Genomic DNA, 21887 nt, shown 5'->3' with positions numbered 1-21887 from the left:
CCAGTGGTGGGTTTCAAAATTCTTTACTACCAGTTCTGTGGGTGTGGCTTGGTAGGCGTGGCAGGGGAAGGATACTGTAAAATCTCCATTCCCTCCCCACTCCAAAGGGTTTTTTTTTTTATTAATTTTTTTTAATTTTTTTTTTAAATTTGATTTATATGCCGCCCTTCTCCGGAGACTCAGAGCGGCTTACAATGTGTTAAGCAATAGCCTTCATACTTTTGTATATTTATACAAAGTCATTTTATTGCCCCCATAAACTGGGTCCTCATTTCACCTACCTTAGAAAGGATGGAAGGCTGAGTCAACCTTGAGCCTTGGAGAGATTCGAACCAGCAGTAAATTGCAGGCAGCTGTGTTAATAACAGGGTGCGTAGACCACTGTACTATCAAGGCTCTTTCGGCAGATATATTCTCATTGTGCCCAGAGAGAGAAATATCTGTCTCTACCTAGGATCAAACTCACAGGCTCCTGATTATGAGGTGACAGCTCACCTCTAGGCCACCACACCACTCATGTAATTCATGTACATGTTAGCATGGAATTTCTGACAGTCAGGAGATTATTAACAGAATAGCAGGTTAGGATCATCCCTTTGTTACCCTTCCTCTTCTATCCCACTAGGGAATAGAAACGAGAACAGAATTGTCGTAATTATGTGCGACTTGTAGAAAGCAAGACTACTTGGGAGCATGTTGACTTCCCCAGTAAAACAGGGCCATGGGACAAGAATGATTTTAAAGCACAACACAAATATACTCACTGAATCAGACTAATGTCATCCACAAAGAACTTAATCCGGAAGTACAAGATGAAGTTTACTGTGTTTTTGTTCCTTTTCTTGGATTCTTCTTTCCAGCCATCAGGGGCTACTTTAGTGAGCTTCAGCTCTGGATCGATGAAGAAGTACTCATTTTCTGTCATCAAAAGGTAAATCAACACAGAACATTCATAAGGTATCCCAGTTCAGTTGCTCTGCTTTGGTGATATATCCACAAGCGGTCTCCCAAACATGTGATGCTATTTGTTCAACAGAAAGAAATCAGCCTCCATCAGAAGAATTTAACTGTGAACAGCTGCGTATGCGATTAAGCTATCAGCTGATTCTCTTAATGAATGCAGAAAACAAAGCAAAGTGGATAATATATGAATTTCTGAGAGCCAGGGCAGGGACAGATTCCGGTCTATAGATATGTACTACTGGCTGATGAAGTAAAAGTTTTCTAATGGCTGTCTGAGACCCAAATGAACCATCCCTTAGTATATGTGGTGGTTATTTCCTGGAATCCTCAGAAATTATCTGCTAGCTGGGGAATTCTTGGAGTTGAAGTCCACATACTGAAGGATTCCCATGTTGGGGAAGGTTTTAGTTACATATTCCCCACCCTGTTATCTTCTATATTACTTTGAACGATCAAGTTGCCAATGAATAGAGTAGAGTAGAGTAGAGTGGAGTGGAGTGGAGTGGAGTGGAGTGGAGTGGAGTGGAGTGGAGTGGAGTGGAATGGAATGGAATGGAATGGAATAGAATAGAATAGAATAGAATAGAATAGAATAGAATAGGTTGGAAGGGACCTTCTAATCTTCTAGTCCAAACCCCTGCTTAGGCAGGAAACCCTCTACCATTTCAGGCAAATGGTTATCCAATCTCTTCTTAAAAACTTCCAGTGTTGGAGCATTCACAACTTCTGGAGGCAAGTTGTTCCACTGATTCATTGTTCAGTCAGGAAATTTCTCCTTAGTTCTAGGTTATATAATATTCTTTCTACATTTACCTTTCCGGATCAGAATATTGTGCTAGACTTCACGTGGGGGCAAAAGAAGGAAAAAATAATTCTTCCAAACCCTTTCATTTTCCCTTTCAATTCTTCTGAAAATGCTATTTGAATGGTAACGTGGGCATGCATGTTTTTGCTATGAGGACAAATAGCAGGGGATTTTTAATTAAGAAAATGACATAGGGAAAAATAATTATTCCCCTTTCTTTACAAACCTGTTTCAATTTAAACCAGCTGTCTCTATTATGGGAAACGGATTTAGAGAGAAAGATGAATTTGCATAGATTTGTCACAAAGCCTATTCTGTTCCCAGGAAAATATGGAATTTATTTTTGTGCTCAGTAATGACTCATTCCTAAAAAGCAGAGACATCAACCCACCAAAGAAAGTGTGTATAGTCAAGGCCATGGCTTTCCCAGTTGCAATGTATGGCTGTGAAAGTTGGACCATAAGAAAGGCCGAACACTAAACAATTGAGGCCTTTGAACTATGGTGCTGGAGAAGACTCCTGCGAGTCCCTTGGACTGTAAGGCGGTCAAACCGGTCAGTCCTAGAGGAGATCAACCCTGACTGCTCTTTAGAAGGCCAGATCCTGAAGATGAAACTCAAATACTTTAGCCACCTAATGAGAAGGAAGGGCTCACTGGAGAAGAGCCTAATGCTGGGAACGACTGAGGGCAAAAGAAGAAGAGGACGACAGAGAACGAGGTGGCTGGATGGAGTCACTGAAGCAGTCGGTGTGAGCTTAAATGGACTCCGGGGGATGGTAGAGGACAGGAAGGCCTGGAGGAACGTTGTCCATGGGGTCGCGATGGGTCGGACAGGACTTTGCAACTAACAACAAACGACTCATTCATACACAACAGTTATCATTTGATATCAAATGAAAAATATTCAGAGCAATGCAATATTTTTCTCACCTTTTAAAGAAGCTAATCCAAACAAGTGATGCTCCATTAAACCAATATGGGCGACAACCATATCAAATACATCTTTGCATAAGGTCTTAGTATCACAAGTCAGTTCTAGTCTTTGACCACTTAAAAGCATGATGTTGACTTTCCGGCGATTGTCTTCATTCTTCCCTTTCTTGTTCTGATTAAAAAAGAAAAACAGACACAAAACTGCATACACAGGGCCATCAATTATCAAAAGCATCATTTTTTAAAACAAATATCCACTTTTCTAACATGACAGAGGAAATGGAAATGAAGAGAATGTCAATTTTATTTTTTTTCAAAACAAAATCACACACAGAGAAATACAATACTGCAATGTGGAATTCATATTGGTTTGGCTCTGCAGCCAAACAAGACAGACACAGACTTCAACGGATAGTTAGAACTGCAGAAAAAACAATGGCTACCAACCTGCCTTCCACTGAGGATCTGTATACTGCACGAGTCAAAGAGAGGGCTGTGAAAATATTTACAGACCCTTCACATCCTGGACATAAATTGTTTCAACTTCTACTCTCAAAACGACGCTATAGAGCACTGCACACCAGAACAACTAGACACAAGAAGGCCATCACCCTCCTAAACAAATAATTCCCTCAAATTAACTACTAAGACTGTATTATTATTTTTCTTCTCATCCTTACTAATAGCTATCTCTTCCCACTTATGACTACAGTATATCCATGTTGCTTGCATCTGTATAACTTCTATTGTTTTTATTGTTTCCTAGTATGATTTGATTGCTTATTAGTTGTTGTGGCTCCGTCCTCCGAGCTATCTTATCGGAGGAAGAAGGCTCCGAACATGAAGGAGAGGAGCCAGCTAGGCCTCCCTCTCCAGGCCCCTCCTCTCTGGCAATGCCTCAGATGTCTGCTGAGGGAGAGGAGATTGACCAGGAGCCAGGTGTCTCCGATGACAGCGATGAGGGTGATAAGTCGTTCCTGGATCCACGCCAACGAAGGCGAGATAAACGTTTGCAGCAGATGGAGGCGTGCCAGGGATTAAGCTGAGTCACTGGACCACACCCCACAGGCTATATAAGAGAGTGTGGTGGCCATTTAGACTCTGTGATGGACAAAGCTAACTTCTGGCTAGTCACTTTGTACAACGCCAAATCTGCTGAAGGTTTCATGTTTGAGCTGGACTGTTTTGAAAACTGTGTGTATTTGTTGGTGTTATCTGGTGAAGGAACACTCCCTCTTCTTGTAGTAAAGCACTTGGCAGACGGTTATCGTATTGCTGCCAAGTTCCTGATAATGAACCTTGTGTGTGCCGAGTACTTCTTTAACCCCTGGCTGGCTGTTCGTGTGTGTGTGGGGACGGGGACAGAACATTAGTATCCTATGACTATCATTAAGTGTTGTATCTTATGATTCTTGACAAATATATATTATTTTTTCTTTATGTACACTGAGAGCATATGTATCAAAGACAAATTCCTTGTGTGTCCAATCACACTTGGCCAATGAAGAATTCAATTCAATTCAATTCAATTCAATTCAATTCAATTCAATTCAATTCTACTCTACTCTACTCTACTCTACTCTACTCTACTCTACTAGGACTATATGCAGTTTTGCTTGCCACATTCCTTTTTTAAAAATATATGCAGGAGGATATGACCGAGGCACTATCAGCTACTCAAATACTAAATGTTCAACTAAATGATATCACTTCTTGATTTCAGTTACCTTCCTGTCAGAAAACAGGATTTATAAAAAATGTACCACATAGCTACTGCTAAAACAGAATGTGTGATGAAAGAGAAGCAGTAACATAGATCATCTGCATTATAGAAACACCATTAAGAAATTCCAAATTCCATTAACTTCAAAGTACTAAGAACGATGTAAAAAGCAAGCTAGTTATATTGGAGCGACATAGACCCAAACTTCAGAAGTTTTTTTTAAAAAGTATTACTGTACAGTGTTCCCAAGACTACAGGCTGATAATCTAATAATCTCCTACAAGGAGAGAGCCTCCTTTTAAAAAAACAAAAAATAAAAAAACTCCTTGCATTGTTAATAATGTCAAAGAAAACATTAATCTACATAAAGAGGAAAATTCTGACACTGGGGGTGAAGGATCAATTATATAGTCAGAAGTGAAACAAAAAGTTATAACCCAGCACAAAATCATATCATCCTCATGAAGTAAACTGCAGAATAGTTTAATAGAATGAATATAATTTAAACAGGGAAGGCAGGGGAAGGGAGTTATCTGAATTGGACAATATGATAAGACTAGTGATGGCTAACCTTTTCTGGACCAAGTGCCCAAAGTGTGCGCACCCAAATCCCCAAAATGCAATGTGCGTGTGTCCCCATGCATGCGCCCCACCCCCGCATATGTGTGTCCGGCCCCCAAGGATGCACCCCACTCCCCGCATGCGTGCAGGGCCCCGCACATGCGCCCAGCCCCCCGTGCATGTGCACACAGTCCCTGCACATGTGCCCCGCCCCCACATGTGCCCCACTCCCCTGTGAGTGCCCCCCTGCACCCACACCGCCGCATATGCAGCAGAGACCCAAAGACCAGCTGGCCGGCGGGAGGCACGCTCGCATGTGCAGCAGAGCTGAACCGGGGTGATGGTTCATGTGCCATCAGAGAGGGTGCTCCGTGCCAACTCTGACACGCATGCCATAGGTTCGCCATCACGATGATAAACAATCCAAATTTCCCAATCTCTAGAGGTGGTGTTGAAAGATCATGGCGATTGTCACACAACTTATCAGATAAATATTGCAGCTTAACATTCAGAGAAAGTTAAATCAATGATTATCTAAAAAGGGGGGGGGGGCAAAGAATCCACTAAGAGAAATCAAGCAAATTAAGAGTATAGGAGGGATTTTACAGAACCAAAACAACCCAATTAAGATAATCACATACCATGCCATCAGATCACTGCTAGTTATATGTTACTTACTGATAAGTACATTTGCAACAAAGGTCTTACCAAAATTGATTTTGGCAGGTCCAAGGAGGTAAAGGGTTCAATGGTAGTTTTTACGAACTCAGGACCAAAGAAATTCTGCAAATGAGAGAAACTCATTTTAGCATTTGCCATCAAAAACTGATAAGCAACTGAAGACTTGACAAGAATAAAGCTCATCGTTATTACAGAGGGGAACTGAGGACTGAAAATAGCTCTTCCAAATGAAGTTCAGTACACATTAACAAATCTATTCATTTCTAGGACTCCATTAGGTGAACAAATAAATGTAATAATTAAATAATTGCCTTGCAAAACTTGTTGCTTTCCAGATCGGTTGGGAAAATTACTATTCCTCTAGAAATTCCCATCCCAAGAATTTATCTTGGTATTCTGGAAACTGTAATCCGAACATAAGGCATCAGGATAAGGAAATATAGAAGCAGCAAAAAAAAAAACCCCAAATACCATAGGACTTTCTAAAACATATGCAATGTTAGAGGAGCAATCTAACTGTATTGGGGAGATTTGGAAAAGGTCAACAGCATCAGCAGGAAACATTCCAGGATACTACTGAGTCATTGGTTTCCTATTGGTCATGATCAGTGGCGGGATCCTGCTGGTTTAACAACCGGTTTGGTAATCACGTGCTTCATGCGAGTGCTCCGCACGTGCCTGATGCACACTGTGCATGTGTGCACAATTTTATGAAAACTTACCTTCCGCGTTATTGCTGTGGAGTAACACAGCTGAGGCGCGGCAATCTGCTCTGCCGCGCGAATCAGCTGAGAAGATATAGGTCAGTAAAGCGCAGGGGGTGGGGCGGGTGGGCCCGCCTGATTGTTGGAGTCAACCAGTTTGCTCCCAGCTGATTGTCGGAGCAACTGGTTCGCCTGAATTGGTCCGAACCAGTAGAATCCCACCCCTGGTCATGATGTTGGTGTCAAAACTAGACACTATAGATTAGGTGCACTTGCTTAAACTATCTCTGCTACTGTTGGGGCATGGAGTAAGAATCTCAAGAATCTCCATAGGGATAACATTGTCTAAGACAGAATGGCTTTAATGGCCTATCAGAACATCAACCATGAAATAAAAATACACAACACACATACACACACACACACACACACCATACGAACACATTTTATTCCAAGCACAGCTGCAAAATATATGTGCTAACACCACAACAGACTGAACTATTGTTAGAAATGACTATCAACCTTTATAAAGAATTAATTTGTGTTCAGCCAAGTGTATTGCTCAACCACTTAAAACAAGAGTTGGCAACTGATGACTCGCATCTGTTTCTAATCATTGTCTGGGGCTTCTGGGACTGCCCAAAAGTGGACCACTGAAATTTGTCAATCAATTGCTAAAAGCAAAACATTGCTATACAGGGAGGGAGGAAGTTTGGAAGGAAGGAAGGAAGGAAGGAAGGAAGGAAGGAAGGAAGGAAGGAAGGAAGGAGCTGAATAGATGTGTTAACCTCTTCAATCTGCTTAGCACAGTGCTTTTTCAAAAGATGCAATCCTTGGCCCATCAGTGTCTTAACATTACCCTTAGCTTCCTTTGCGTCATGGCTGATTCCAAAGCAATTTCTCTAAGTGGATCCTTTGTCATATCAAGCACGGCTGGTCTCACTAGATCTCCAGGATAGAGGCTGAGCCGAGACTGCCGGAGCGCCATTTTAGCTTGCAGTTGCATCATTTCCTCCTCCTGGCGCTTCAACATTACTTCTTGGCTCAACAGGTTGTCTTCAGGAGTTGCTTCATACTGCCTGTGAATGAAAAGGAAAGTGAACGGATTGCCACGACAATGAATGAGTGGTTCTGTAGCAGAGTTTAATAGAAAACCCAGCTTACAGATTCATAGAACTGTGGAGTTGAATGAAACCATACAAATTATCTAATTGACACATTGACAATGTACAGGAAAGTCAATTAAACCATATTTGAGAGGTAGCTGGCTAGCCTTTCTTAAAAACTTCCAGAAATCGAAATCTCACAATCCTGCAGATAGATTGTTCCACTTTTCAGATCTTACAGTCAGGAAGTTTTTCCTTCATTTTAAGGAACAAAGTAATTTTGGAAATGAAGATAAATATGGGGAAAAGAACTTTTTTTGTTTGCCCTTCCTTTATCTCTTTAGTTGATTAAAGACAGATCCTAAGTGACTTTGCTCAGCAAGAAGAGGTGTACCTTCCAGATCCTGGGACAAAGACTTTTTTAGAGTCGGGATGAGAGATGCAACATTTCAACTTCTGGTGGTTTAAGAAGTTACAAAATCCATACCATGAATTCCATTGCTGTATGTGTGGCTTTTCTCACTGCAACGCATGTATATGCAGAGTTGAACTAGAAATGCAACTAATTATCTGCTGTTATGATGGCTATTAACTCTAAGGGACGTGGTGACTCAGTGGCTAAGATGCTGAGCTTGTCGATCGAAAGGTCAACAGTTCAGCGGTTAGAATTCCTAGTGCCACGTAACGGGGTGAGCTCCCGTTACTTGTCCCAGCTTCTGCCAACCTAGCAGTTCGAAAGCATGTAAAAAATGCAAGTAGAAAAATAGGGACCACCTTTGGTGGGACATTTAGTCATGCCGGCCACATGACCACAGAGATGTCTTTGGACAGTGCTGGCTCTTCGGCTTTGAAACGGAGATGAGCACCGCCCCCTAGAGTCGGGAACGACTAGCACATATGTGCGGGGGAACCTTTACCTTTACCTTTACCTATGATAGCTACTGGAGGAGGAGGAGGAGGAGAACCACTCTGTGGTTGTAAGCTAATTAATATACGTAAATTCCTTCTATTTAAATGTGAATTTTAATTTTAACTTCTAAGAATCTCTCAAAAGCCTTTCTTTACTTAATTAAGGTTTTAGGTCATCCTACAAATGCAACTCAACTCCCGAACTTCTTGGTTTGCCTTCTTAAATCAGAATACAGGAGTTACTTATTAACTTGGTGCTGGCATGATTACCACTCAGCTTGAAAATGAATATATGCAGAAGAAATATTTGTCTCTTGTACTTACTGAAGCGTTGTTGCATATACTGTTACTACCAAGGCTAAGGAATGTATTAGGTAATGCAGAATAAAAAGTGAAGCAAAGGTTTTGAAAGCAGAAAGACAAAACATCAGAATAGCAAGGTACAAATCTAACCTACAGAATGAAATATCCCAGAGACCAATTGCTTTGGGGACAGAAATATTTTAAGCAGAAGATTCTTCAGCACGTTGCCATTAACCAAAATTTACCTCATACAATATCCTATATTTCTTACATTGATTATTTTACCCCACAACCTAATAGTATTATTATTTGTGTCAGGGGCAAGCAAGCAAACGGTGCCAGACATAAACAGATAGAATAAGCATGTTTATTGCCTCTACTTATGTTACAAGAATCTCACCAGGCCCTGTTTCCCTGGAAACACCTAAGTAAGGTTTCATGGATCTTGGGGAAGATAAAGCATATGTCACTTGTGGCTGTGCAACGATTCCAAGCTGGGCCCCCATTTGACCCCTCATTCCAGCCTAGCTAGCAGTTTCCCAACAATTGGGTGGACAAACAATAATAATAGACAAAAAAAAAATGTCTGGTTAGTAGACATTGCAGAACCTGGAGACAGCAGAAGAGAAAAAAACTGGAGAAAATCACAAAATACAAAGGCCTCCAAACAGAAATAGGACAACTGTGGCAAGACCCCTCACATCCTGGACACAAACTGTTTCAACTCCTACCCTCAAAACGACGCTATAGAGCACTGCACCACAGAACAACTAGACACAAGAACAAGTTTTTCCCAAATGCCATCACTCTGCTAAACAAATAATTCCCTCAACACTGTCAAAGTATTTACTAAGTCTGCACTACTATTAATCTTCTCATCATTCCCATCACCTATCTCCTTCCACTTATGACTGCATGACTGTAACCTTGTTGCTGGCATCCTTAAGATTTATATTGACTGTTTCCCTATGACTATCATTAAGTGTTGTACCTTATGATTCTTGACGAATGTATCTTTTCTTTTATGTACACCAAGAGCGTATGCACCAAGACAAATTCCTTGGGTGTCCAATCACACTTGGCCAGTAAAGAATTCATTCTATCTTCTATCTATCTATCTATCTATCTATCTATCTATCTATCTATCTATCTATCTATCTATCTATCTATCTATCTATCTATCATCTATCCATCCATCCATCCATCCATCCATCCATCTAATAGAAAACAAAGATAGTATCAATAGTAATAGGTGTATTATCCTAAAACAACTGGAGCACTACCTGAACACCGTTGGCATCGACAAAACCAGTCAATTGCAAAAGGCAACTTTACTTAGAACATATTACACCCTGCAACGGTACTTTTCACACTATTAAATAACAATACCTGCCTATCCCAGATCCTTGGGAAGGACTTGATAGGTGGACAAAAATGCCAAATCCAGTCTAAATATCTGGCTGACTATATGACCTACCATAATAATAGTTCACACTAATTGGATCTGCACATATGTTACGCCAATTCATTACAACATCCTAGTTTCTTGGGAAGAATTTGATGTTTTCGAAGGCCAACACCAACTGCAAGACCTGGCAGTTGTGATTTCATGTTTGTATATAGAGTAGGAGAGAAAGAACTGGAGAAAAATAAAAAGACCTGAAAACAGAAGTAGAATGACTGTGACAAAAGAAAGCAAAGACAGTACCAATAGTAATAGGTGCCTTGGGTGCAATCCCAAACAATCTCGGGCACCATTTGAACCAGTGGTGGGTTTCCCCTGGTTCGGACCGGTTCGCAAGAACCGGTAGTAAAACCAGCGGAAGGCTCCGCCCACTGACCTGGACATCATCATAGGAGATTGCGTATGTGATGCGAACCGGTAGTAAAGGTAAGTAGAACCCACCCCTGATTTGAATGCCATCAGCATTAACGAAATGATCATCGATCAATTGGAAAAAGCAGTTTTACTTGGAACAGCTTACATCCTGCAGGCCATACCTTTATCACCATCAAAAAACATCTGCCTATCCCAGAATATTAAGAAGGATTCAACAGGTGGATAAAAATGCCGAATCTGGTTGGAACATCTAGCTGACAGTGCAGCAAACCATAATAATAATTTTTTTTTTTTTAAAAATCAATCACTCTGGGCCAGGATTATCAAACTCAATTTCATTGAGGGCCGCATCAGGGTGGTGTTTGATTTCAGGGGGCCGGATGGGAACGGCTGAGGTTGGCATGACCAGGGTGGGCATGGCCAGTTTGACATCACTTGTATTGGGGGCACCTGTGGTGGCCCGGGCGGGGATGGGTGGATCTTCCTGCAGCCCTCTGCCAGTGAAAACGGAGCCCGGGAGGGCTGCGTGCGGCCCTCTCAGGCTCCATTTTTAGCCACAATGGCCTCTTGCAGCCCTCTGCTAGCGAAAACAGAGCCCGGGAGGGCTGCATGTGCCCTCCAGAGCTCCATTTTCACTGGTAGAGGCACTGCAAGCCGGTCATTTGCTATTTCCAGGATAGCCCCCTGGGCCAGATATAAGCAACCCGCAGGCGAAATCCGGCCTGAGGGCCTTAAGTTTGATACCCCTGCTCTGGGCATATAACTTTACTCTGTTGCGGAAAAAAAATCTGCATGTTCAGATTTTCTCAACTTTATACACATCCAGGGTTCAGCATTTTAACCTGACAGATTAAATAAAGGAGTGACATGTTAAGTTATGATGGTTAAGGGCCTGTTTCCTCAGATTTGAAGAAAAAGGGAGGATATTAGAGTGAAAAGATAATTATGCCCCTCCAACCACAGCACAAAAATGCTCAGTAATCATTTTATGCCATGTCTTTTAACCCAGATTTTGCCCTCAGTTCATCACATTTGAGGCAATTTAAAATCTTCCTTAGGTTTTAAAGTTGTGTTTTTCCTTTTTCCCCAGCAGGATCTTAGCTGTGGACATGATCTATCGTTGCTTTGCTTGTGATGTGGTTGATGATGAAGTCAAAGATTTGAGATCTGGCCTCAATAGTTATTTTGGCTTTGGCTCCAGGAGTTTCCACAGAGGCTTTTGACAGTGTAATGACTGACCAAGTGCTTGTCAGGTCTTACACAGTCTTCTTATGGAGGTAGATTTAACGCTCTTCTGGAATAGTGCTAAGCCAGCATTTCAAATACGGATTTAGCATTTTTTTGAAAAAAAACTTCTAAACTTCTGCTTGGGGAAAAAAGGATTGGTTGTAAAGAAAGTGCTAGTCTTATGCTTCAAGAAGGTTTTAAATTGAGAAATAGAGCCAGGTTCTGCCAGCTATATACTGCTGGTTCTGCCATCAGTGAGTGCAATACAGGTAGTCCTCAATTTACGATCATAGCTGAGCCCAAAATTCCTGTTGCTAAGTGAGACAGTTGTTAAGTAAATTTTGCCCCATTTTACGATCTTTCTCACCTTTTTTCTGTTAAGTGAATCACTGCAGTTGTTAAGTTAGTAACACAGTTGTTAAGTGAATCTTGTTGTGACCCAGGCCCAAGTAAGTAGTAGGAAAATCAGCCAGTGAAAAAACAAACTTTATTCGAACAGCTGAGAATTACTTCATTCCCAGCATCGTCCAAGTAAATTAAAGCAAATTCCTCCCAACACAAATTCCTCAGTCCTATTGCAAATCTTGGTCCAATTAGGCAAACTGCCAAAGGCCTTTCTTGGCAAACATTCAGAAGTCACAGATACAAAAATAAATACAAGACATAGATGAAGAAGACGAAGCTATCAACGTTGTTTTCTGGCAAAGCCCAAACGCCGTTGCTGGTCTGTTTTAAGCCTTATGGGAGGGGCCAATCATCTCTTGGCCCCACTCCCGAGTTGTCCTCTTTGCTTGAGCTGCTCTTGCCTTCTGGCAGCTCTTCTCATGCATGCACTAGGAACAGGCTTCTCCTGTTCCTCTGCCTCACTCCTATCAGTCTCTGGAGGCTCTGGAGTCCGCACCTCACTCCCTGATGGCCCTGGCCCCATCTCTGCCTCTGACGCAGAGCCCTCATCTGGGCCTTCCCCAGCCTCCAGGACAGGCCCATGTTCTTCCTCAGCCTCATCGCTGTCCGACTCCGCTGCCAGCTCTGCAGGCTGCTGGCGGACCACAACAAATCTGGCTTCCCCGTTGACTTTGCTTATCAGAAGGCCACAAAAGCTGACCACATGACCTCAGGACACTGCAGCCATCATAAATATACATAACCATGGGGATGTTGCAATGATCGTGTGAAAAACAGTCGTAGGTTTTTCAATCAGTGTAACTTCAGTCACTAAATGGACTGTTTTAAGTCGAGGACTACCTGTACGATATAGGTTTCCTGCTGCTTCTGCTGCCGAGGTATTTTGTGCGGCTGCATTTCTATTTGAGGGGGAAGACACCACTCTGCCAACTCCCTAGGCTACTTCTTGGTGTTACTAGCCACAGTTACTCAGCACTGTAATTCTCTTGCGACTATAACTGAAGGCAGAGAAAGCTCAAACTGTGCCACTACTACCATCCAGCTTCACCAGCATTCTGTTGTGGGCCCTGCCGGCGGCCAGCAGACCTGGCAGCAGAGTTGGACAGTGGAGGTTGGGGAGCAATACGGGCCAGTCCTGGGGGCTAGGGAAAGCTCGGACGAGGGCTCTGCATCGGAGGCAGAGAGGGAGCTAGACAGCAGTGAGGCAGAGGAACAGCTGGAGCCTGTTCCCAGTGTGCGCATGCGCAGAGCTGCCAGAAGACAAGAACAACTCAGAAAGCAGGGTTGACTTGGGAGTAAAGCCACACCTTGGAGGTAATTGGCTCCTCCCGTAGGAAACAAAAGAGGAGTAAACGGGGAGTGGGCTTTTGCAGGAAACAATTTCTTTATTATGTGACTCGGAGAGACTGTGCCAAGTTTTGCCTTGTACTGCGTTTGGAAATTAGTTACCTGGCAGCCTTCCAAGTGAGATAAGGTCTGTGTTTATAAATATTCCTTTGAAAAACTGTTTGGGCAGGCCTTGCTGACTGTGAATGAAAGTAATTCACAGTTGTGTATATAAAAGAGGTTTTGCTGGGGACCCTGCTTCCTGCTTTTTAAGGGAGCCTAGGTCAGAACATATCCTTTCTGTGCTTGTAACCTGTCAGCTTTGCTCTTTTTGAACATGGGTTTAGTGCCATTTCGGAAGAGCACTAAAATTGTTGAATGTTTGGCAACAAGCACAGACCACCTCTGCTGCTCTGCACCTCTGATCTGTTAGTTGGGCAATTTGGTGAATAGCTATTCTAAGTACTCTGTCTATTCCCAACACAGTATGCATTAAGGAAAGCAGCTAATAGTTGTAGGGAGAGATGCACAGTGGTGGGGAGGGGGGAATGCATCAAACATATGATTAGTTTATTCTGTATTAAAACTATAAGAAGAAACCATTAGCTCATTCTATCACTGGGGGTCGGCCCTTTGAGCTCTTTGTCATCGCAGACACACCAGAAGCAATTAGATCAGGGGTATCAAACTCAAGGCCCGTGGGCCAAATCCGGCCCACGGGGTGCTTATATCTGGCCCACAGGCTGCCCTGGAAACAGCAAAGACCGGCCTACAGTGCCTCTGCCAGCAAAAACAGAGCTTGAGAGGGCCTCTGGCAGCGGGGTGCAAGAGGCCGTCTAGCCGAAAATGGAGCTCGTGAGCCCGTTTTTGCTGGCAGAGCGCTTGGGCCCCCACAAGCGCCCCCAACACAAGTGACATCAAGGTGGCCACACCCATCCTGGCCACACCCACCCCGGCCCCCTGAAGTCAAACACAACCCTGATGCCGCCCTCAATGAAATTGAGTTTGACACCCCTGAATTAGATGGTTATCTTCCTTAGATAGCGAATAACACCCATCCCATTGCAATTCTATGGCTCCATATTATGGTAATTTTATTATGGTTTATCTTCATTTAATATTTTAATCTCTTATATTGTATTGTCCTCACATCTTTTATATATATATATATATATATATATATATATATATATATATATATATATATATATATATATATATATATATATATATATATATATATATATATATATATATATATATAAAAATTTGCCGACGCCTTATTTAAACTAAATTTGTATATCAGTCATTGCATGACCTATGTAGATGCCACACGCCAAATAAATAAATAGAAGTCCTTTGAGATAGTCTAGATATAAAAAAACACCATGAGTATTAACACTATCTTTATTGCGCAACTTTGAAAGCACTTTTTCCCTCCGTTGTCCTTAATATCTGGAGAACTTGGGAGGATCCCTTCTGAGACTCTCCTCCATGGCAATGCTTTCTGTGGGTTCAGATATCACTTGTCTCACCATTGCCTTGGCTACAGATCTTCCTCCTGTCTCCCAAGTTATTCTCACAGCCCATTACACTAAGGCAGAACAGACCTTGCCAGTTGGGGCTTTGCATTTTAGAGTGGCATACTTAATATTAGCACGTTACATTAATATATCTGCATGGATTGCCCAAATCAGTCGTGCAAGCTAAATAAATAAATATTTTAAAACATTCGCCACGTTTTGGACCTCATTAGCTATATCTGATAATATATCTGAATTGTATAAAGGTGGACAAAATGCCTTGTTAAGGAAAGAGCCTCAGTTTAACCTGAAAAATGAACTGTAAGAAAGACTTTACATCATACAATTTGATTTGTACATTTTTATCGGCCTTCTCATTTAACCGCCTCCCCCTCCTGAAAACTGGCTTTAAAAAAACCTATAGCGAGTCAAGGGATTGCATCTAATATTTTATGTATACATGTATAACTAATCTTTCCATTTCACATATGGCCTGAGATGTCTTGAGCCTGAAATGAACAAATATCATAATACGTATTTGTATGAATTACCGTGTTTCTCCAAAGACGACCCACCCTGAAAAGAAGCCCTATCACGTTTTTGAGTGCATGCGATCAAATTAAGCCCCACCCACAAAATTAGTTCTAATTAAGACCCCACCCACCCCGGGGTGCAGGGGGTGGGGCAAGGCACACAGGTAAAAAATAAGCTAGGGTGCGGATGGGGGTGGTGGAGCTGCCCTATTTACCAGGCCCTGCACACCCCGACACCTGCTTCGCCTTCTTCTGCAGCCACTTCTTCTGCGGCCGCTTGCCGCCACTCATACACATCGCCCTGGCCTCTGTTTCACTTTCAGATGCCTGCAGGAAGGCATCTGCAGCTGATAACCCAGAGCTCTGTTATCAGCTGCAGATGCCTTCCGGCAGGCATTTGAATGCAAAATGAAGGCCAGGACAATGCGTGTGAGTGGCGGCAAGCGGCCGCAGAAGAAGTAGGCCAGCAGCGGGCTCCTGCTGGGTGGGGCTGTCGGTGCCACCACCGCGAGATGAGTCAATAATTAGAACCCTCTAAAAAGAAGTACTAGCCATTTTTTCAGGGGTCAAAAGAAAATAAGACCCAGCCTTCTTTTTGGAGAAACACGGTACATGTAACGCTGAAGGCACGCCTGAATAAGCTAAATTTAAAAATAAAATATATTGCTTGAGTGTCGTTTTTTTCATGAATTTGCAAATGGCTAACAGCTGGGGGATATATTCCACACAATTCCAAACTAATTTGTTTGGTTTCAATTTTTCCCTCCCCTATTACTCGATTTTTCCAATATAGCTTGTAAAGTTGTTTTCGCACAGCGGCCTTCGTGGGATTATTAAACCAGTTGAGGCCAAGGGGGTATGGTGAATATTATACGGTGATTTAGACTAGAACATTAGCATTTCTGATTAGCTGATCTTATCTCAGATTATGGTGAACGGGAGCAAGAAAGAAATAACCTTCTGTTTTAAGGTATGACAGAAGGAACATAAGCCATCTGCTGTAGTCGACTTGAAGCTGGATGGCAAAGAAATGATTAAGAACTGGAATAAACGTTGCAGCCAATATGTCAGTTTCCTGTGGGTGGATAAAGGGTGGGGAGATTTATAACAGAAGAAGGTACAGCATGTTAGGGGGAAAAATACACCCCTGCAGTCTCCTTTGCTTAAAGCTATTTATGTTGGCACAGGAGATTTCAACAACTTGAAATTTACCACACTGATAATACTCCTGTTTTTTACACAATGCAACCTCCCACCCCACCATACAGTTTTCTCTAAAAGGAGTCACAAGCCTCGAAAACAGACATGTTGTTTTCTTTTTCCACACCCACCTCTGTCTCAGTTTGGTTCTTTCTGTTTTATTTGGCTTGTACCAATCAAGGACAATTCTCTTTAAAAAGAGTTCAAAAACTTACTGCAGCAACTCGAAAGGAACTTTTAGCGCTGCTTGATTTGGCTTTAATCTTGAGTATGATATTTAAAAGGGGATTTTGCTTATTTTACTGAAGTTAATTTGTAAAGTTGGTACAGGTGGTTTTTGACTTACAACCGTTTGTTTAGCGGCCTTTTGAAGTTACAACGGCACTGAAAAAGAAACTTACAACAAGGTCTCACACTTACCACTATTGCAACCGGGTCATATGATCAAAATTTCGTGGAGTGGAGTGGAGTGGAGTGGAGTGGAGTGGAGTGGAGTGGAATGGAATGGAATGGAATGGAATAGAATAGAATAGAATAGAATAGAATAGAATAGAATAGAATAGAATAGAATAGAATAGAATAGAATAACAGAGTTGGAAGGGACCTTGGAGATCTTCTAGTCCAGTGATGGTTAACCTTTTTGGTGCCGAGTGCCCAAAGCGCGCATATGCATGAATGCACATGCATGTGCCCGGAACCCCAAAATGGAATGCGAGCCCCCTGCGCATGCGCCCCTCCCCCGCACATGCACAAGTGTCCCCTTGAATGTGTGTGTGTTCCCCATGCATGCGCCCCAGGCCCCCTCTGGCCCCCGCGCCCTGTTTTGGCTTCCAGGTTGGTGCAGTAGGCCTTCCACGTGCGCAAACTCCCAAAATGCAATGCAAGTGCCCCCCGTGCATGCTCCCTCCTTGCATATGGACACGCATCCCCCGCATGTGCCCCGCCCCCCGCGCATGAGTAGAAGAGACCCAAAGACCAGCTGGTCAGCGGGAGGCGTGCATGCTTGCGCGGTGGAACTGGGCTAGGGCTGGCATGCCAGGCGACATGGCTCTGCGTGCCACTTCGGGCACGCGTGCCATAGGTTTGCCATCACGATTCTAGTCCAGCCCTCTGCTCAGGCAGGAAGCCCTATACCATTTCAGACAAACGGTTGTCCAATCTCTTCTTAAAAACTTCCAGTGTTGGAGGATTCACAACCTCTGGAGGCAAGTTGTTCCACTGATTTTACTAACTGTCAGGAAATTTCTCCTTAGTTCTAAATTGCTTCTCTCCTTGATTAGTTTCCATCTATTGCTTCTTGTCCTGCTTTCAGGTGCTTTGGAGAATAGCTTGACTCTTTCTTCTTTGTGGCAACCCCTGAGATATCGGAACCCTGGATCTAACATCCTTTCAGTAATGAGGTCTATGTCACGTCCACATAATTGTTGATGTTGACTTCTCACTCGGTAGCGCCTTTGCAATGTTCTCTGAGCCTCTTCACTACCCCTCTCTAGGGCTGAGAAGAACCGAGAAAGAGAACAGAAACTCTACTCTGCCGCCCACTGAGGGAGCAAAAAAAACCAAGGCAACAACTAGCATACAACTTCTCCTCTGTCCTTGCTGACACCTTCCTGTGTTGTTTTTGCAGGACCATGCAGAGGCCCATTCCTAAAGTCTCTGAAAGCGTGGGGGAAATGGTGGAAACATGCTACCGACCCATGACTTCAGGACAATGGATTGTGGAAATCATAGGAGGAAGTAGGAACTTTTACCAATACACATAGTCCTCGACTTACAACAGTTCGTTCAGAGATTGTTCATGGTTACAACAGCACTGAGAAAACTAACTTAGGACCATTTTTCATACTTATGACTGTTGCAGTATCCCCGTGGTCACATGATCAAAACTGACTCACATTTATGATGGCTGCAATGTCCCAGGTTGCAATGGCTGACCAGCAAACTCAAAAGGGAAGCCAGATTCATTTAACAACCATGTTACTAACTTAACAACTGCAATGATTCACTTAACAACAAGAAAGATTGTAAAATGGGGGCAAAACTCACTTAACGAATGTCTCGCTTAGCAAAACATAAATTTGGGGCTCAATCGTGGTCGTAAGTCGAGGGCTACCTGTACAAAAGACCTACCCCACCGCTCCACAGGAATTGCTGCCAAACTATTTCTAAGGTGTTTCCTTAAGAGCGTTAGCCGAACTGGAAGTTAACCAGCTCACTTCATGAAGAGAAGGGGGGAAATCCTATAGCGTCACATGATCTGGGAACATGGTACAAAATTCAGATTGGTAATGGTCTTGTTTACAAAGGGGCCCTAGAAACAAAGCCTCATTGCAGAAGCACCTTAGCAACGGATGTAAATTGCATTGGGTACTCAAAAGTGTTTAGGAACAACACTGCATGCAGCACTGAGCGTGCATTCATAATTAGGATCTTACTTTATTTTGACTTGGCTTGGAACCCAAAATTGCCAACCACAAGGTCCAAATGCAAAGACAGTCCTGACAGCAGAAGCCTGAAAGCACTGCGGATTTGAAGAGAAGCTCACAACCAACTGAGTGAATAAGCTGTGACAGATCTATTATCGTAGATCGTTCCTAGTTTTCCGTCTAATATTTGGGACAGGTGATCCGTGGCTACTGTGCATGCCCTCCACATTCCAGGCATGTATTTCATTTGTGTATCTGGCAAGGGCATTCATTGTAGGGGTTGAGAGGAAGGGAAGTGGGCTAAATAAATGTTCTTTATTCTGTTGTAGACAAATCCTTGCTCTCCCACACATTTCTTAGGGAATGAGTCACAAATATTTCTGCCTTAGTCTCTACCTCAGACTGATGGAACGAGGAGCACATCAAGTCTGAGCAAAGCTAACGCAGGGGAGATGGCGAGACACATTTCTTAACTGCGAAAAAGTTGGGAAATATAACACATTTGTCTGTGAAATGGGAGAATCTTCCGCCTGGAGTTCTGAAAGAAAGTCATACTTTCCTGCGGCAGGCTAGAAACCAATCTAGTGCTGTAGAATAGAATAACAGAGTTGGAAGGGACCTTGGAGGTCTTCTAGTCCAACCCCCTGCTTAGGCAGGAAACCCTGCACCACTTCAGACAAATGGTTATCCAACCTCTTCTTAAAAACTTCCAGTGTTGGAGCATTCAAAACTTCTGGAGGCAAGTTGTTCCACTGATTAATTGTTCTAACTGTCAGGAAATTTCTCCTTAGTTCTAAGTTGCTTCTCTCCTTGATTAGTTTCCATCCATTGCTTCTTGTTCTGCCCTCAGGTGCTTTGGAGAATAGCTTCGCTCCCTTTTCTTTGTGGCAGCCACTGAGATATTGGAACATCAGATATTGGACATGATGGAGATTGAGGATGGACCTGAACTGGCATCTCTCATTCCTAGTCCAATCGCATTATGGCTCCCGTTTTTCTTCTTTCTCTTTACTGCCCAAAGCAAACCATTTGCATATCTCTCATAGGCAAATAATATATATCTTCAATTAAAGACTGGATAGCAAGAAGCAATGAACCTTCTACATTATAGAGACTGTGCATAATAGAAAAAGGCTGGGTCCTTCTGCTTCTCTTCCGCTACTTTTCATTCTACAACAACTAAGATCTGAAATCGGTTTTAAATACTAGGAATACAAATCGGACTTGCTTGAAGCCACTCATTATTCAATAATGATATTGTATTCTATAATGACCTATACCAGTGATGGCTAGCCTTTTCCAGGCCGAGTCCAGAAAAAGCATGCACACATGTCCGAACCCCCAAAATGCAATGCGTGTGCGGCTCGCTGCCCGTGCCCCTCCCACACGCTCGTGCATGCCCACGTGCACCCCCGTGCATGCATGTGCGCCCCCGTACACGCCCCGCCCCCCCCCATTTACGGCAGAGAACCGAAGACCACCTGGCTGGCGGGAGGTGCACGTGCATACGTGGTGGAGCTGAACTGGAGCAACGGCTTGTGTACCATCAGAGAGGGCACTGCGTGTCACCTCTGGCACTCGTGCCATAGGTTCACCATCACGGACCTATACAGATGCCGCTCATGATTCTTATCTGATGACTATAGAGAAATCTACCTTATTAAGCCATTGATGCATCAATGAAATTCAAAATATCCATTAATGTTTTTCTTTGGATTCATAAAAGGGTCACCTACCTGGCTATACTGGGAACTGAAACAAGAATTTGCTAACATTTGTGTGTTATGCGGTGAAGTGAAGGTTTTCAGAATTGGCTTCAGCTGGAGTTGGAAATATTGGGATGATCAGCTACGGAAAGTGAGTGATGTGCAGGACTTTTGATTGGCTTAAATCCACTTTCTTTTGAGTGGGGAATCATCTTTCTTTAGGATAAATATCTAAGTAGCTTTTTTCGAAGAGCTTTATTATATATATAAAGGTACTAGCTGGATACCCATGCTCCGCTATGAAACTATTTGATTGGGCTTGATAAATCGACACTTACAGCTTGAAAATTAATGAGTAGTTACGATCAGCCTCTCCTCTCCCCTTGTCTCCCTCAGGTTTGCTCCACAGAGACCTCTCCTATCTTATCCCCTTCTCTCCCTCAGGCTTGTCCCACAGAGGCCTCTCCTCTCCCCCTTCTCTCGCTCAGGTTGGCCCCACAGAGACCTCTCCTATCTTATCCCCTTCTCTCTCTCAGGCTGGCCCCAATGATCCTCTCCTATCCCCTTCTCTCCCTCAGAATAAATACATAATAAATAAAATAAATAAAACATTTCCTTCTCTCCCTCAGGCTTGCCCCACAGAGGCCTCTCCTATCTTATCCCCTTTTCTCCCTTTCAGGTGGGGAGTAGAATGACTATACTCCCACTCCGTAGGCTGGATGAGTCATGCGCTGGCCACGCCCACGCCCAAGTGGCAGTTGGAACAGAGTTCATTTCATGTGGGGAGGGGGAGTGGAATATCTTAACTCCTTAGCATCAGAACATGTAAATATAATACTGTATATGAAATACTAATGATCTGATGGTCATTTTGAAAAATCCTTTCTTAGCGAGCACCTAGAAGCCAAGAAGAATATACATGCCAAAGTTCAAGTTTGTAGGCTTTACGGTTCTGGAGATTTCATGATGATGTGTGAGTGGTATTTCACTTTTATATATATAGATTAAATTA

At 42.9% G+C, this 21887-nt stretch overlaps 1 protein-coding gene across 8 annotated transcripts in view; it reads right to left on the bottom strand.

The window, feature by feature from the left end:
* The window catches only part of PTPN13 (protein tyrosine phosphatase non-receptor type 13), a 171734-nt gene that overhangs the window by 73729 nt on the left and 76118 nt on the right, over window positions 1–21887 (bottom strand). For all 8 annotated transcript variants that reach the window (XM_034440431.3, XM_087875106.1, XM_087875107.1 and 5 more), the window contains exons 10-13: window positions 7231–7450; window positions 5695–5769; window positions 2700–2874; window positions 765–918 (exon numbers count right to left, since the gene is read on the bottom strand). In XM_034440431.3, coding sequence (XP_034296322.2) covers window positions 765–918; window positions 2700–2874; window positions 5695–5769; window positions 7231–7450 — 624 coding nt within the window. The remainder of the gene's footprint in view (window positions 1–764; window positions 919–2699; window positions 2875–5694; window positions 5770–7230; window positions 7451–21887) is intronic.

Source organism: Pantherophis guttatus, chromosome 8 (assembly GCF_059756535.1).
Source record: "Pantherophis guttatus breed Tessera chromosome 8, ASM5975653v1, whole genome shotgun sequence".
Taxonomy (NCBI): domain Eukaryota; kingdom Metazoa; phylum Chordata; class Lepidosauria; order Squamata; family Colubridae; genus Pantherophis; species Pantherophis guttatus.
Note: the sequence above shows the minus strand (reverse complement) of the source record. Positions and strands in the feature narration are given on the sequence as shown.